At 46.3% G+C, this 18,515-nt stretch overlaps 1 protein-coding gene across 3 annotated transcripts in view; it reads right to left on the bottom strand.

The window, feature by feature from the left end:
• SLC12A4 (solute carrier family 12 member 4) overlaps window positions 1-18,515 on the bottom strand; it is a 474,963-nt gene that overhangs the window by 191,767 nt on the left and 264,681 nt on the right. For all 3 annotated transcript variants that reach the window (XM_077288127.1, XM_077288128.1, XM_077288129.1), the window contains one exon: window positions 10,696-10,794. In XM_077288127.1, coding sequence (XP_077144242.1) covers window positions 10,696-10,794 — 99 coding nt within the window. The remainder of the gene's footprint in view (window positions 1-10,695; window positions 10,795-18,515) is intronic.

Genomic DNA, 18,515 nt, shown 5'->3' on the forward strand with positions numbered 1-18,515 from the left:
TCATGAAGCAAGACGGATGAAGGGTTCTGACACATGACTTTATTGTTTCCATCTTGAAACTTTCTGTCATTAGGTATTTGTTCAACCTCTTCAGGTTTATTATTACTCTGAAAGTCCCGTCCGGCTTCGTCCGAAGAAAAAGGGGAGAGTAGAAACCTGTTGTCTCCTCCTGTTGTGGAACTTCCTGAAGGACATTTTTGGTTAGGAGATTGTGGACTTCTTCCTGGATGCTCAGCTGTTCGGTCTCGGATTTTCTTTGTGGTGTTAGAACGAATTGATGGTGTGGCCTTGTATGAAATTTCGGCTTCAGGCCTGTTTCTATTATGGTCAAAGTCCAGCTGCTCCCTGATTTTTTTCCCAGGCTTTGAGAAAGTATGTCAGTCTCCCTCCTACCTGGGGCGCACCTTCATTGGGGCTGTTTCTTATTATCTGGCTTGTTGAACATGAAACCTCTCCCTTTGAATTTTTTATCTTCCCATCTATCTTTTTGATTCTTTGGCGGACGTCTACGCAAAAATTTCCTCCCTCGAAAGGGCCGCCTATAGGATTGGTTGGGAAATCCTGGAAACGCTTTTTTCTTGTCTACAGCTTTTTCAAGGATATCGTCCAATGTAGGCTGTAGGTTCCCCGTCAGGGACAGGAAACCGAACTGATGTGGAGGAGAGGGCCCGCCTTTTTAACCTGTAGGTTTCCTGTCCCTGAGGGCGGATCCCTCTCTCTTTGTGGTGCCATCATAGGGGTAAGAGAAATATGATTTTTTTATTTTTACGGCTCTACGTTATAAACTTCTGTGAAGCACTTAGGGGTTCAAAGTGCTCACCACACATTATAAGTTCCTTAGGGGGTCTAGTTTCCAAAATGGGGTCACTTGTTGTTGGTTTCCACTGTTTAGGCACATCTGGGACTTGCCAAACTCGACATGGCGTCCGATCTCAATGCCAGCCAATTTTAGTTTGAAAAAGTCAACGTCGCTCCTTCCCTTCCGAGCCCTGCCGTGCGCCCAAACAGTGGTTCCCCCCTACATATGGGGTATCAGCGTACTCAGGACAAATTGTACAAAAACTTTTGGGGTCCATTTTCTCCTTTTATCCTTGAGAAAATAAAAAAAAAGTTGCTGCAAGATCATTTTTGTGACTAAAAAGTTAAATGTTCTTTTATTCTTCTACGTTGCTTCTGCTCCTGTGAAACACCTGAAGGGTTAATAAACTTTTTGAATGTGGTTTTGAGTACCTTGAGGGGTGCAGTTTTTAGAATTGTGTCACTTTGGGTATTTTCTGCCATATAGACCCCTCAAAATGACTTTGAATGTAAGGTGGTCCCTAAAATATGGTTTTGTAAATTTTGTTGTAAAAATGAGAAATCACTGGTTAAAGTTTAACCCGTATAACTTCCTAACAAAAAAAAAATGTTGATTCCAAAATTGTGCTGAAGTAAAGTAGACATGTGGAAAATGTTATTTCGTAACTATTTTGTGTGACATATCTCTCTGTTTTAAGGGCATAAAAATTCAAAGTTTGAAAATTGCAAAATTTACCAAATTGCAAAATTTACCAAATTTTCGCCAAATTTCCTTATTTTTTTTTTTTTTTTACACAAAAACTCAAGTTATATCGAAGAAATGTTACCACTAACGTGAAGTACAATATGTCTCGAGAAACCAATCTCAGAATCGCCACGATCCGCTGAAGCTGTCCGGAGGTATTACCTCACCTTTAGGGACCTTTAGTGAGATCTCAGACCTCATGGAACTACCTTACTACTTACTGCATAAGCTAAGGAAATGGCCTCCCTGATCCACCTAGCTATTGTGCACTTTGAAGCTTTTAGCTCTTTCCAGGGTCCTTGGAAGGACACAAATAAGGAATTATCCTTTATCCAATGCTCAGTAACCGCCAGGTATTCTAGCAGACACTTTCTAATGTCCAGCATATGGAATTTCACTTTCTGATTTTTTGGGGCTAGCACAGCAGGGGAGGGGGGAAACTATGTCCTGTAACCTGTGAGACCTGGAAACCATCTTTGGTAGGTAGGATGGATTCGGCTTCAAAACAACTCTGTCTTCCAAAAACTGAGTATATGGTGGACTCTGGAAAAGGCCTGAATATCACTAACCCTTCAGGCAGATGTTAAAGACACCAGGAGGGCAGTCTTAAGAGAAAATCTTTACTGGTGCTAACTCAATGGGCTCAAAATGCGACTGTCAGGGTTGCCAAGACTAGGTTTAAGTCCCATGGCACTACACTTTAACCCCTTTCTGACATCTGACGTACTATCCCGTCGAGGTGGGCCCGTATGACCACCGATGGGATAGTACGTCATACGCGATCGGCCGCGCTCACGGGGGGAGCGCGGCCAATCGCGGCCGGGTGTCAGCTGCATATCGCAGCTGACATCCGGCACTATGTGCCAGGAGCGGTCACGGACCGCCCCCGGCACATTAACCCCCGGCACACCGCGATCAAACATGATCGCGTTGTACCGGTGGTATAGGGAAGCATCGCGCAGGGAGGGGGCTCCCTGCGGGCTTCCCTGAGACCCCCGGAGCAACGTGATGTGATCGCGTTGCTCCGAGGGTCTCCTACCTCCCTCCTCGCCGCAGGTCCCGGATCCAAGATGGCTGCAGCATCCGGGTCCTGCAGGGAGGGAGGTGGCTTACCGAGTGTCTGCTCAGAGCAGACACTTGGTAAGCCTGCAGCCCTGCACAGCAGATCGCAGATCTGGCAGAGTGCTGTGCACACTGCCAGATCAATGATCTGTGATGTCCCCCCCTGGGACAAAGTAAAAAAGTAAAAAAAAATTCCCCACATGTGTGTAAAAAAAAAAAAAAAAAAATCCTAAATAAAGAAAAAAAAATAAAAAATATTCCCATAAATACATTTCTTTAGCTAAATAAAATAAAAAAAAAACAATATAAGTACACATATTTAGTATCGCCGCGTCCGTAACGACCCAACTTATAAAACTGCCCCAACTTATAAAACTGCCCCACTAGTTAACCCTTCAGTAAACACCGTAAGAAAAAAAAAAAAGAGGCAAAAAACAACGCTTTATTATCATACCGCCGAACTAAAAGTGGAATAACACGCGATCAAAAAGACTGATATAAATAACCATGGTACCGCTGAAAACGTCATCTTGTCCCGCAAAAAACGAGCCGCCATACAGCATCATCAGCAAAAAAATAAAAAAGTTATAGTCCTGAGAATAAAGCGATACCAAAATAATTATTTTTTCTATAAAATAGTTTTTATCGTATAAAAACGCCAAAACATAAAAAAAATGATATAAATGAGGTATCGCTGTAATCGTACTGACCCGACGAATAAAACTGCTTTATCAATTTTACCAAACGCGGAACGGTAGAAACGCCTCCCCCAAAAGAAATTCATGAATAGCTGGTTTTTGATCACTCTGCCTCACAAAAATCGGAATAAAAAGCAAACAAAAAATCAACTCGTCCCGCAAAAAACAAGATCTCACATGACTCTGTGGACTCAAATATGGAAAAATTACAGCTCTCAAAATGTGGTAACGCAAAAAATATTTTTTGCAATGAAAAGCGTCTTTCAGTGTGTGACAGCTGCCAATCTTAAAAATCCGCTAAATAACCCGCTATAAAAGTAAATCAAACCCCCCTTCATCACCCCCTTAGTTAGGGAAAAATAAAAAAATAAAAAAATGTATTTATTTCCATTTTCCCATTAGGGTTAGGGCTAGAGTTAGGACTAGGGTTAGGGTTGGGGCTAGGGTTGGGGTAATTTCTCTTACCCTTGGGGAAATAAAAAAATGGGGGCGAAAAGATAATTTTTGTGAAAAAATATGATTTTTTATTTTTACGGCTCTGCATTATAAACTTCTGTGAAGCACTTGTTGGGTCAAAGTGCTCACCACACATCTAGATAAGATCCTTAGGGGGTCTACTTTCCAAAATGGTGTCACTTGTGGGGGGTTTCAATGTTTAGGCACATCAGGGGCTCTCCAAATGCAACATGGAGTCCCATCTCAATTCCAGTCAATTTTGCATTGAAAAGTCAAATGGCGCTCCTTTCCTTCCGAGCTCTGCCATGCGCCCAAACAGTGGTTTACCCCCACATATGGGGTATCAGCGTACTCAGGACAAATTGTACAACAAATTTATGGGGTCTATTTTCTCCTGTTACCCTTGGTAAAATAAAACAAATTGGAGCTGAAATAAATTTTGTGTGAAAAAAAGTTAAATGTTCATTTTTATTTAAACATTCCAAAAATTCCTGTGAAACACCTGAAGGGTTAATAAACTTCTTGAAAGTGGTTTTGAGTACCTTGAGGGGTGCAGTTTTTAGAATGGTGTCACACTTGGGTATTTTCTATCATATAGACCCCTCAAAATGACTTCAAATGAGATGTGGTCCCTAAAAAAAAATGGTGTTGTAAAAATGAGAAATTGCTGGTCAACTTTTAACCCTTATAACTCCGTCACAAAAAAAAATTTTGGTTCCAAAATTGTGCTGATGTAAAGTAGACATGTGGGAAATGTTATTTATTAAGTATTTTGCGTGACATATGTCTGTGATTTAAGGGCATAAAAATTCAAAGTTGGAAAATTGCGAAATTTTCAAAATTTTCGCCAAATATTCGTTTTTTTCACAAATAAATGCAAGTTATATCGAATAAATTTTACCACTATCATGAAGTACAATATGTCACGAGAAAACAATGTCAGAATCGCCAAGATCCGTTGAAGCGTTCCAGAGTTATAACCTCATAAAAGGACAGTGGTCAGAATTGTAAAAATTGGCCCGGTCATTAACGTGCAAACCACCCTTGGGGGTGAAGGGGTTAAAGATAGGCCTGGATCTAGATTATGCCCTATTAAAACTTAGATAAATAATTCTCTGCCAGATCACAGCTAAACAGGGCCTCGAGAGCTGACACTTGGACCTTGAGGGCTTAGCTAATGCCCTTCTGCAGAAACTCCAGAACTCTACCTACTAGAGCCCCCTTCTCAATCTTTGACCCCGAAGTGGATAGGAACTAACTCCATGTTCTAGTTATGGACACCTTTCTACTCTTTAGTAGAGTGGCTACCAGATTGAAATAGAAACTATGTTCTATTAACAGTGTCCTCAAATTCCATGCCATGAGATGGGGGTTGGATACTCAGGGATAGATTGGTCCCTGAGAGGGGAGATCTGGAAGCTCCAGGAGGACCCACAGGTCGGTGATTGACATAGCTCTTAGCCATGAGAACCTTGGTCTTCTGAACCAAAATAGAACAATTAACATAACCCTCACCCTGTCTTCTCTGATCTTTCTTACTACAAATGGAATCAGGGATATTGGAAAAAAGGTATATGCCAGGCTGAAGTTCCATGGGACAAGGAAGGCATCTACCCCGAGTGGACCTTCTCTGGGGTTGGGAAAACAGTTTAATTTCCAGTTGACACTGGTGGCAAAAGAGGTGTATCTGGCTGAAGATGACTTGATTTATCTTCCACTCTCCCGGCCTTACTTGATTGCGACTTAAGAAGTCTATTTAAATGTTTTCTCTCCCCCTTATATGAACAGCTCTTAAGGACAGGAGATGAGTTTCTTCTAGACAGAATAAGCTATCTGCCACCTGCCTTATACGTCTGGATTGGGTCCCCACCTTGATGGCTGACGTAGGTCACTGTCACCTGATTGTCGGAGAGGATCCTGATACATGATGACCTTGTAGGGACATAAGGTGCTTTCTTACTGCTAACTCCACCTTCATTAATTCATTTAGGTTTGATGAACAACCTATCTCATTCCCATCCAAATCCCCTTGACTACCACCTCGCCAAGATAGGCCCCCCAACCCTTGGAGTTTGTGTCCGTGGTGACCACCCGAGATAAATTATTCACCCATGGAATCCTCATGGATAGACTAGCAAAATCAAGCCACCAAAAAAGGGATTGCATTGTAGATGGAGATAGTTATATTTTCTTATCGGTACCTCCTAAGACTTCCCTAAGGTCGTTACTTAAAACATCCCACTGTAAGGCTTTAGTATGGAATTGGGCCCAGAGGACTGCAGAAATGCAGAGTGTCAGTGAACCTAGCAGGGATATAAAACTTCTAAGGGACATGGCGGTAAACTTCAAGGCTCTCAACATCTGTAATTAGATACCATCTATTTTAATGTCCGGTAGGCAACACTCCTGTACCTCGGAGTCCAGCAAAAGCCAAATAAATTTTTGTACCCTTAGGAGCTCCAATCGTGATTTCTTAAGGTTTAATAGCCACCTCAATCATTCCAAAGTGGATTTTACCACTTCTATTTGTGTAGTGCAATGTCGGGCCTTACTGCCTACCACTAGAAAATCATCCAGATAGGGGATAATTAAGACATATTTTTCTCGTAGATGGGCCATGACCTCCGCGACCACCTTGGTAAAGACCCGAGGAGCAATAGCTAGGCCCAAAGGGAAGGCTCTAAACTGGAAGTGCCTAACTGTATCCCCAAGGACTACTGCAAATCTGAGCAACTGCTGATCTACATGTATAGGCACATGACATTAAGCATCCTTCAGATCCTAAACTGCCATGAAGCAATTTTTAGAGAGTAATTTTATTGCTGATCTTACAGACACCATCTTGAAAGGGCATACTTTTAGGAATTTATTCTGAGCTTTCAAGTTTCTGGAACCATCTGGTTTTTTTTTAATCAAAGAGGGGGGAAATGAAATAAGTTATCTTTTTCTAATAATGGAACCTCAATCAGTACTGCGTTCTTCATCAGTTCAAAGACTTCTGCCTCTAGGGCTTGTTCAGCTGTTAAGGATCAAGGTGGGATGTTACCATAAACCTATCTTGTGGGATTGAAAGGAACTCTGTCTTTATCTATCTTCTTTATTATTCTCCAGGCAGGCAAGAAGACCGAAAGCCTCCCCCCACACGAGGCCCAAAGTCATTGGCCAAGTTTTTTGGGGTCTTGGGAGGAGGTTCAGAACATGAAACTTCTACCTTCCCTCTGTCATCCCACTTGATTCGATTTCTGGAGGGCTTCCCTCGGGTGAACCTTCTTTTACTATAAGAACACTTGTAGGATGGGACAGACAAGCTAAGTAATCTCCTATCGTCAACTGCCTTCTCCAGAGGTTTGTCCAAAGCCGGGCCAAACAGGTATTCCCCCTCACACGGATGGCGCACAGTTTTGATTTGGCCTGGATGTCCCCTGGGCAGCATTTCAACTATAAGGCTCTCCAGGCTGCGGGTCCGGTTGCTAAATGGACAGAGTCTGCTGAAGAGTCTGATAGAAAAAACCTGTGGCTCGTTGCATATGCGGGATTGCGGATAACATGCCATCTCTAAGTCTTATCTTTTACTGGAGACTCCAGCAGGTCCAGCCAGCGCATTAGGGACCTGAAAGTACACGCAGCTTCCACTTCTGGCTTTAGAGTCCCTGCCAACATCTCCCAAGTCCCTTTAAGAAAGGTATCTGTCATCTTGCAAAGTGGGTCTTTTAAACTTCCCGTATCCTTAAAGGGTAGAGAAAATCTCCTAGAAGCCTTTGCCATGGCTGCATCCAGCTTTGGGGCTTTATTCCAAGATAATGAAGAAGGTTCATCAAAAGGATATCTCCTCTTAAATGCCAGGGTAAGGGAGCCTTTCCTCTCTGCTTTTTTCCACTCCTTTTGTATCAAGCTGCAGATTGTTTCATCTGAGGGAAACGATCTGAGCTTCTTTTGGTCCAACCCCCCAAACATAATGTCCTGAAATGACCTTTCCGGCTTGGACTCCACTATCCCCATGGTACTCCTAACTACTTTAACAAGATTGTCCATCTGGTCTATGGTGAATCAGGAACGACTTGACCTGTCATTTAAAGAGAAGTTGACGCAGAGGATTCGTCAGTCGCCATTTTTTCTGAGCCACTACACACATCCGACTCAGGGGACCTAACTCTTCCGGTCTTTCCCCTGTGGCCCTAATCCTTTGAAAAAGATTTTATTGATTCCTTAATCTCCACCCTGATAGCTCTTAAGTTAGTGGCAAAGCTAGAGGTCTCCTCTGCTACAGTTTGCTCAATACATGACAGACAGTGTCTCTTCTGGTAAGAGTTCAGTAAGAGGGCCCTGCAGAGTGCACACTCCTTATGCTTAGGCTTTGCTGTATACTTCTTTCCCTGGCAAAAAATTGGGAGAAAGAAGGGGAAGACTAAATCACTGAGTGAACTTTCACTTACCAATGTGGAGCAATCGAATGGTACCGGATTATGCAGGGGGAACATCTCAGCTGAAAGACCATCTCTGGAGGCTAATGACTTATCCTGGATCTGCTGGATCTTCCTGCAGAATCCCGTCTTTCACTGACATGGCCACCTCCAGCACTACTGCGATGTCGACGCCAGTTTGCTTGCTGCTGGGGCTTTTCCTAATGAGCTGATATTGTACAAGCTGCTACTGCTGTTCCTGCAGCTGCACAGGTGACTACATTTTCTGGGAGTGGATAATGGTCCAGGAAGCACAGGGCCATGTCCCGGCCACTCTTTAAAATGCCAGTCGGCTCACCCAATCTGGCACCCCCGGACTTCAGGGACTGCAGGTCAATCACTCATGGTCTCCGCTATTTTCCTCAGAGCCATCTTCTTTGATGCAATCTCTGGGTGCATGCCGGCTGTGTCCTTAGGGCATCCTCGGCAATGTCATTAAAGCTCACCATGCTCGCGGCAAGCAATAATTAACAGCATCTTTCTTCTGTGCCAGCAGACCATGACATAGCTAGCTATGCTGCCTGGATACCGCGCTCACCTGCAGCCACACACTATCGTGAGGCCCCCTGGATCCACATCCAGGGACCCTGTACTAGCTGAGGCAGGGGACCCCTACTGCCTGAATCGAGCAGCCAAGCCTGGGAATGACTCCTTTTTTAAACAGTTATGTCTGAAAGAGGTTTACCAGACGAGGACAACTGATCAAGGACTACTGATCAAGGACAACTGATGCGTGGGAGAGGTGACGCCCTTTTATGTCTGTCGGTTTCCTGTTGTTGAAGGGTAGATCATCGCCATCGTGGTGCGGTCATGTGTGATCGAATAAAAGAATTTTTAATCGAATACTTGGCGAGTGCCGCATTTCATATTTACATGTGTATATACATCTCTGGCAAAAATTAGGAGACCACTGAAATTTTCAGCTTGTCTGATTTTTCTCTTTAAAGGTATATTTTAAAATGTAAATTGTTCTTTTATTCTATAAACAACTGACAACATGTCTCCGAATTTCCAAGCAATACATTTTTTATTTATTTTCTGAAAATGACAAATGGTCAAAATAACAAAAATATTCATTTTTTGCAGACCGCAAATAATGCAAAAAAACAAGTTCATAATCATTTAGAAACAACAATACTAATGTTTTAACTCAGGAAGAGTTCAGAAATCAATATTTTGTGGAATAACCATGATTTTTAACCACAGCTTTCATGCATCTTTGCATGCTTTCCTCTAGTCTTTCACACTGCTTTTGCGTGACCTTATGCCACTCCTGGTACAAAAATTTAAGCAGTTCTTCTTTGTTTGATGGCTTGTGACTATCCATCTTCTTCTTGATTACATTCCAGGAGTTTTCAATGGGGTTCAGGTCTGGAGATTTTGCTGGCGATGACAGGGATTTGATGTGGTGGTCCTTCATTCACACCTTGATTGACCTAGCTGTGTGGCATGGCACATTGTCCTGCTGGAAAAAACAGTCCTCAGAGTTGGGGAACATTGCCTGAGCTGAAGAAATCAACTTTTTCCAGGATAACCTTGTATGCAGCTTGATTCATGCGTCCTTTTCAAAGAACAACCTGCCCAATTCCAGCCTTGCTGAAGTATCCCCAGATCATCACCGATCCTCCACCAAATTTCTCAGTGGTTGCTAGACACTGTGGCTTGTACACCTCTCCAGGTCTCCGTCTAACCATTTAGAAGACCAGGTGTTGGGCAAAGCTGAAAATTAGACTCATCAGAGATTACCTTACTCCAGTCCTCTATGGTTCAATCCTTATGGTCCTATGGCAAACTTCAGTGTGGCTCTCCTTTGCTTCTAATTGATGAAAGGCTTTTTTCTAGCTTTACATGACTTGAGTCCTGCCTCTAGGAGCCAGTTACCACTGTTCTTGCCGTGCACTTCACCCTAGCTGCCATTTGCCATTCCTTTTGTAGGTCACTTGATGTCATCCTGCGGTTGCTGAGTGACCTTCGAATAAGATGACTGTCATCCCGGTCAGTGGATAATGGTCCAGGAAGCACAGGGCCATGTCCCAGCCACTCTTTAAAATGCCAGTAGGCTGACCCAATCTGGTACCCCTGGACTTCCGCATTTTCACCCTCGACCTGTCTGTAGCTTCGTTGCGCCCAATGTCTGTTGCTTGACCTTGTTGTAATGGACTGCCATGTTAGAAATTTTAAGGATGGAGGCAACATGACGCTCATTGTGTCCCTCTGCTAGTAAACCCAGAATTGAGCCCTTTTCCTCACTCAAGACTTTTCTCTTCAACTCCTTTTGAATAGTTACAAGTCATTTTTTCATTCCTTTTACAATTGTGCTGTGCTAATTGAATACTATTAGCTCAGAACGCCCTAGTAGGGTCTATGAAAATGGGTTGTTAAACTATGTTATGCCAAGTCAGATTTTACATTTTAGTACTAAACATTCCTGACACTGCATACTTCAGTACGATGCTACAAATTCCCAAAAGGATACAGATTAATGAAGTAGTTATTATAGCCAAAATAGTGCCAACAGGAATTGACTTCTGAGCATCTCTAAGGTCTCCAGATCGGTTACTTCCAGCCATTATACCTACGCAAGACAAAAGAGAAAAAAAAAAAAATCAGCTTATATTCCAGCACCAGAAAATACACTTAAGTATTCCTATATTTATGGCTAGTAAAAGGCCAACCTTCTTAAATGTAACCGTGCAATATGTAAAATGTAAAGAACACCTACTCGTCTCTTGGGTCGGCACTGTGCCAATGATGTCGGAACGGTGTCTTTGTTCGTGCTCAAAAGACATTATTCACATGAGTGCCATACACATTAGATGCATCTGATGGTAGTTGGTTGAACAATGCTGTGGTTGTTGGCTCAGCCAACAGCGATCACTGCTGACCCTCACATACATGGGAACCAACTGTATTCTGTGTTATCTATGAGAAGGTTGCCGACAAACATTTCAGCCAGCGACTAATCTCAAGGAATAAAAAGCGATCAACAGTAATAATACAAAAAACAAAACAAAAAACAAATCGGACATACCCAAATAACATCTCCCCCAACAATTATGTGGACAGAGCCCCTATGAACATTAGTCTGTCTGCTGAACCCATCGACATCAGCATATCCGTATGACAGTCTAATTTGTACGGGAGACTTCAGCATGCCAACCCGTTGGGGATGTATGAAGGATCCTCCAGCTCACCTTTAACACGTTAGCTTCTAGTATCAAGGCTATTAGAACTTAACCCAGATAGACTTTTTCCTAATCTGCATTCTCTCTGAGACTTTCAAGAGGAGTTGGAGTAGGTTACTTTTTTCAGTTGGATCGTACTCCTACTCTTTTTCTTTACTATGCAGCTGGTGGATTATGTTTCTTGCAACCTCACATGATTCCTAAACAGACATCGACTTCAAGACAATAGTCTGTGTGGCTGATATCAAGTAGATGATAAAGAACTTAATTTAAAGGTACCGTTACACTAAACGATCAGGACCAGCGATACGACCTGGCCGTGATCGTTGGTAAGTCGTTGTGTGGTAGCTGGGGAGCTGTCACACAGACAGCTCTCTCCAGCGACCAACGATCAGGGGAACGACTTCGGCATCGTTGAAACGGTCTTCAACGACGCCGAAGTCCCCCTGCAGCACCCGGGTAACCAGGGTAAACATGGGGTTACTAAGCGCAGGGCCGCGCTTGGTAACCCGATATTTACCCTGGTTACCATTGTAAATGTAAAAGAAAAAAACAGTACATACTCACATTCTGATGTCTGTCACGTCCCCCGGCGTCCACAGGGTTACGCGCTGCTGCTCAGAGCTTCCTGCAATGAATGTGTCAGCGCCGGCAGTAAAGCAGAGCACACCGGTGACGTCACCGCTGTGCTCTGCTTTACGGCCGGCGCTGACACAGTCAGTGCAGGAAGCTCTGAGCAGCAGCGCGTAACCCTGTGGACGCCGGGGGACGTGACAGACATCAGAATGTGAGTATGTACTGTTTTTTTTTTTTACTTTTACAATGGTAACCAGGGTAAATATCGGGTTACTAAGCGCGGCCCTGCGCTTAGTAACCCGATATTTACCCTGGGTACAAGTGAACACATCGCTGGATCGGCGTCACACACGCCGATCCAGCGATGGACAGCGGGTGATCAGCGACTAAATAAAGTTCTGGACTTCTAGCTCCGACCAGCGATATCACAGCGGGATCCAGATCGCTGCTGCGTGTCAAACACAACGAGATCGCTAACCAGGACGCTGCAACGTCACGGATCGTCGTCGTTCTCGCTGCAAAGTCGCTTAGAGTGAAGGTACCTTAAGAGTGCCCTAAGGGAAGTCCTAATTTACCATGGAGCTTATATTAAAAAAAATGCACTTAGGAATTGTCAGCCTTTGTAGGAAAATATAAAAGATTAAGCACTTATTCATACCCTAGACCTCTACTATACATCAAATTTTCCACCCACCGCTTCATATTAAGGGGTACCTGCCACGTGAAAAAAACACTTTTAACCTGCAGATAAGGGATTGATCTGCAGGTTAATAGCGTTATAAACCTACCCAGCGCTAGTAATTAGACCCACAATGTTGGGAGGAAATTAGCTTTATTCCCAACAGCAGTGTTTGGGTTTCAGTCACTGCTCTGCTAGAGAGAGGGAGATGTAAATGCACCACTTGCACTGACTGACTGTGGATGAGCGAGCTGTCAGTCAGTGTTGGGGACGTGGTTACTGCCCCCCACTTTCTACACACACAGTGGTGACTAAACCCGCGCCACTGGCGGCACCCCCGCGATTGAAACCCGAATGCTGCCAGGGTGAACAAAGTTTATTTCCTCCTGGCAGCGTGGGTTTAAGTGCAGGTGCCGGGCAGGTTGAGAACACTATTAACCTGAAGATTAACCCCCATACCTACAGTTTAATAGCATATTTTCACGTGACCGATTCCCTTTAAAGGCAAGCCATCTTCATTCAACCCCTTCCACACCCATCAATCCGAGTATATGACAATGTAGCTTTTAAGACCATGAGAAATGCAGTAAGTTTATTGAAAAAAGTGCTGTTTTATTGCTGAAAAATCAGCTTAAGAGCTCGCTTCAAAAAAACCTATAACTTTTCAAAACGTTGCATCTATGGCAGAAAAAATGCAGCTTTGAAGCTTTTTCACCAGAACTGGACATTGTCTCTTCTGTTCTCATAACCTGCACAGTTATATAATCGATTTGTGAGGGAAAAATGAAGAAACATACAGATCTTTATTAAAAGAAGTAGAAGACAGAAAAAACAAGATCTTCTGACATAAAAATACCCACTTCCATGATTTGCCCACCCTGCAGCGCCAAGATAAAAACATACTTCTTCATAATGAAACAGCATGCCTTCTGTTTATAAAGAAATCATTAAAAATCTATAGTAAAAATTTACCAGTGAAACAGAATTTTTCTGTTATTCTATGATGGCATTAAAGGAGGTTTCCGACCTCTGCTTCACATAGTAGATACAATTTTGTAAACATAGTTAAAAGGTTATTTCCAAAATACCAAATTATCCTCTAACCATAGGATTGAGGACAACTCGAACGCTGTGACTCCAACCGTTGGGGCAACTAGTGATCTGGAGTCTTGACTTGAATGAAGCTTAGGTGTGCATTATTGCCCTCCAGTTATAGTCTATGGAACTGCTGGAAATACGTGTGCATAGCACTTGTCCATTTCCTGCAGCTCCATAGACAATGGATGGAGTGAAGGTCGAGAATGCTCGCTTCCTTGCCATTCAAAAGAAGGCAGAGACTCCCAGTGACCAGCAAGCTAGACCACCATCTCCTGTGGGAATAACCCATTAACATTTTTTCGCCACTATGATATTAAAAAAATAAATTATCAGACTGGAAGGCAGAAATTTTATACAAAAAGCCACCGCTACAGGGCAAGTGGTTAGAGCGAGCCCTAGTGTCAGAATTTGCACATCTTAGAGATGTACTTTTTCTGGGACGGCTGAGCGCTGATGTTTTTGATCCTGGGGGGATGGGAGGGCAGTATCCATAGCCCCTTCCTAGGCTATTAATATCAGCCCACAGCTGTCTGCATAGCCTTTGCTGGTTATTAATTATAGGGGGACCCTACATCATTTTTAGCCAGTAAAGGCTAATTATACAACTGTGAGCTGATATTAATAGCCTGGGAAGCTCTATGGGTATTACCTCCTTCCCATGCTATAAACATTGGCCCCCAGTCGCTGGCTTTCCTTCTCTGGTTTGGAAAATTACTCGGTAGCCCATGCCATTTTTTTCCGAAAAATAATCTTTTATTAATTCAATACATGTACAGTAAGCTGCACACACACTGTGCTAATTGTATTTGTCACTGGCATCTGTACATCTACCTATTCTATTTGTATTTACTGTATGCAATCCATCTCTTCTATCTTGTCGGCTCCTGCAGTGATTTTACAGAACAAACAGATGAATCACCATCTTTTCTTCTATTTAATATATATACAGTACAGACCAGTGGCGTAACTACAAAGTTATGGGCCCCGGTGCGAACTTCCAAATGGGGCCCCCCCCCCGCCATAAAATTCAATGTAAGACCCATAGAATACAATGCAGCCCCCCTCATAGTATAATGCAGCCCCTCCATACAGGGGCAGTGACAAAGACACGAGCAAATGGTGACGAGGGGGCAGAGGAGAGGGAACAAGGGGGCAAGGAAGACAGGCACTAGGGGACACATGGGGGCTAGGAGGCAGGGGAGAAGGATACAAGGGGTCTAGTGGGCAAGGGAGACTGACACAAGTGGGCAAGGGAGACTGACACAAAGGGCACACAGGGACTAATGGACAAGAGAGACTGGCACACGGGGACACGGACTAGTGGGCAAGGGAGACTGACACACGGGGAATAGTGGGCAAGGGAGACTGATACAAGGGGACTAGTGGGCAATGGAGACTGACACACGGGGACAAGGGACAAGCACAAGGGGACAAGGGAGACAGGCACAAGGGGACACATAGGGACTAGTGAGCAAGAGACTGACACAAGGGGACAAGGGATACAAGCACAAGGGGACACACAGGGACAAGTGGGAAAGGGAGACTGACACACAGGGACTAGTGGGCAAAGGAGACTGACAAGCACAAGGGGACAAAGGAGACTGACACAAGCACAAGGGGACATAGGAGACAGGCACATGGGGACACACAGGGACTAATGGGCAAGGGAGACTGGCACACGGGGACACAAGCATAAGGGAGACAGGCTCAAGGGGACACACAGGGACTAATGGGCAAGGGAGACTGGCACACGGGGACAAGGGACACAAGCATAAGGGGACAAGGGAGACAGGCACATGGGGACACACAGGGACTAATGGGCAAGGGAGACTGGCACATGGGGACACAAGCATAAGGGAGACAGGCTCAAGGGGACTCACGGCCCCCTGACCTGCCAGAGTCGCTTGCAGCTGCGACCGTAGTAGTTACGCCGCTGCCTCACACACACATACTACAGATATCACACACACACTACAGATATCACACACACACATCAGTTATTACACACACTACAGATATCACACACATCATATTACAGATATCACACACATACTACAGTTATCACACACACACACTACAGATATCACACACACACACATTATACTACAGATATCACACACACACACACACTACAGATATCACACACACACACATACACACACTACAGATATCACACACACACACATCATACTACAGATATCACACACATACTACAGTTATCACACACACACACTACAGATACCACACACACACACACACACACACACACACCAGAGATACCAGCTCATATACACAACTCACAATCTCCTCTCTGGTACAGGGGTGGCTGATGTAAACCGGCTGCAGCTCCTCAGCTTCTCCTGACTAAGGCTAGTTTCACACTAGCGACTAAGGCTAGTTTCACACTAGCGTCGGGAACAACCCGTCGCTGTGCGTCGGGCCGACGTTCCCGACGCTAGTGTGGTCTCCGCCGCACAACAGGGGCAGCGGATGCATTTTTCCCACGCATCCGCTGCCCCATTGTGAGGTGCGGGGAAGTGCGGGGAGGTGGGGGCGGAGTTCCGGCCGCGCATGCGCGGTCGGAAAAAGTGGACCGTCGGGAGCAAAAAACGTTACATGTAAGGTTTTTTTCTCCCGACGGTCCGCTACCACACGCCCAAGCGTCGCAAAACGGACGCGACGTTTGGCAATGCGTCGCAAATGCATCGCTAATGTTAGTCTATGACGAAAAAACGTATCCAGCAAGAACTTTTGCTGGATGCGTATTTTCGGCAAAACGACGCATTTGCGACGTATTGCAGTTAACGCTAGTGTGAAACTAGCCTAAAGCGGCTCTGTCCCGCACCTCCCCCCTGCTCTCGCCTTCTGTCCCGGGGTTATTTTGGCTTTCTCTTAAAGGGAACCTGTCACCCCGTTTTTTCCGTATGAGATAAAAATACTGTTAAATAGGGCCTGAGCTGTGCATTGCAATAGTGTATTTTGTGGACCCCGATTCCCCACCTATGCTGCCGAAATACGTTACCAAAGTAGTCGTTTTCGCCTGTCAATCAGGCTGGTCTGGTCAGATGGGCGTGGTGTCTTCCCCCAGATCTTGCTTAGTTTTCCGTTGGTGGCGTAGTGGTGTGCGCATGCCCAAGGTCCCGAATCCACTGCACAGGGGAGTGAAAATAGCGTGATGTGCGACATTTCATTGGTGATCGGTGGGGCGGCCATCTTCCTTTGGCCGCGCGTGCGCAGAAGCGGCGCTTTGCTGGCCGCGGCTTCAGGAAAATGGCCGCAGGATGCCGCGCGTGCCCAGATGGAGATCGCGGCGGCCATTTCCCTGAAGCAGAGATGCGACACCTCGTACACACCCGGCTCCGTACACCTCGTACACACCCGGCTCCGTACACCTCGTACACACCCGGCTCCGCACACCTCGTACACACCCGGCTCCGCTCCGTACACCTCGTACACACCCGGCTCCGCTCCATATACCTCATGCACACACGGCTCCGCTCCGTACACCTCATGCACACCCGGCTCCGCTCCGTACACCTCATGCACACCCGGCTCCGCTCCGTACACCTCGTACACACCCGGCTCCGCTCCGTACACCTCGTACACACCCGGCTCCGCTCCGTACACCTCGTGCACACCCGGCTCCGCTCCGTACACCTCGTACACACCCGGCTCCGCTCCGTACACCTCGTGCACACCCGGCTCCGCTCCGTACACCTCGTACACACCCGGCTCCGCTCCGTACACCTCGTACACACCCGGCTCCGCTCCGTACACCTCGTACACACCCGGCTCCGCTCCGTACACCTCGTACACACCCGGCTCCGCTCCGTACACCTCGTACACACCCGGCTCCGCTCCGTACACCTCGTACACACCCGGCTCCGCTCCGTACACCTCGTACACACCCGGCTCCGCTCCGTACACCTCGTACACACCCGGCTCCGCTCCGTACACCTCGTACACACCCGGCTCCGCTCCGTACACCTCGTACACACCCGGCTCCGCTCCGTACACCTCGTACACACCCGGCTCCGCTCCGTACACCTCGTACACACCCGGCTCCGCTCCGTACACCTCGTACACACCCGGCTCCGCTCCGTACACCTCGTACACACCCGGCTCCGCTCCGTACACCTCGTACACACCCGGCTCCGCTCCGTACACCTCGTACACACCCGGCTCCGCTCCGTACACCTCGTACACACCCGGCTCCGCTCCGTACACCTCGTACACACCCGGCTCCGCTCCGTACACCTCGTACACACCCGGCTCCGCTCCGTACACCTCGTACACACCCGGCTCCGCTCCGTACACCTCGTACACACCCGGCTCCGCTCCGTACACCTCGTACACACCCGGCTCCGCTCCGTACACCTCGTACACACCCGGCTCCGCTCCGTACACCTCGTACACACCCGGCTCCGCTCCGTACACCTCGTACACACCCGGCTCCGCTCCGTACACCTCGTACACACCCGGCTCCGCTCCGTACACCTCGTACACACCCGGCTCCGCTCCGTACACCTCGTACACACCCGGCTCCGCTCCGTACACCTCGTACACACCCGGCTCCGCTCCGTACACCTCGTACACACCCGGCTCCGCTCCGTACACCTCGTACACACCCGGCTCCGCTCCGTACACCTCGTACACACCCGGCTCCGCTCCGTACACCTCGTACACACCCGGCTCCGCTCCGTACACCTCGTACACACCCGGCTCCGCTCCGTACACCTCGTACACACCCGGCTCCGC

Source organism: Ranitomeya variabilis, chromosome 2 (genome assembly GCF_051348905.1).
Source record: "Ranitomeya variabilis isolate aRanVar5 chromosome 2, aRanVar5.hap1, whole genome shotgun sequence".
Taxonomy (NCBI): Eukaryota; Metazoa; Chordata; class Amphibia; order Anura; family Dendrobatidae; genus Ranitomeya; species Ranitomeya variabilis.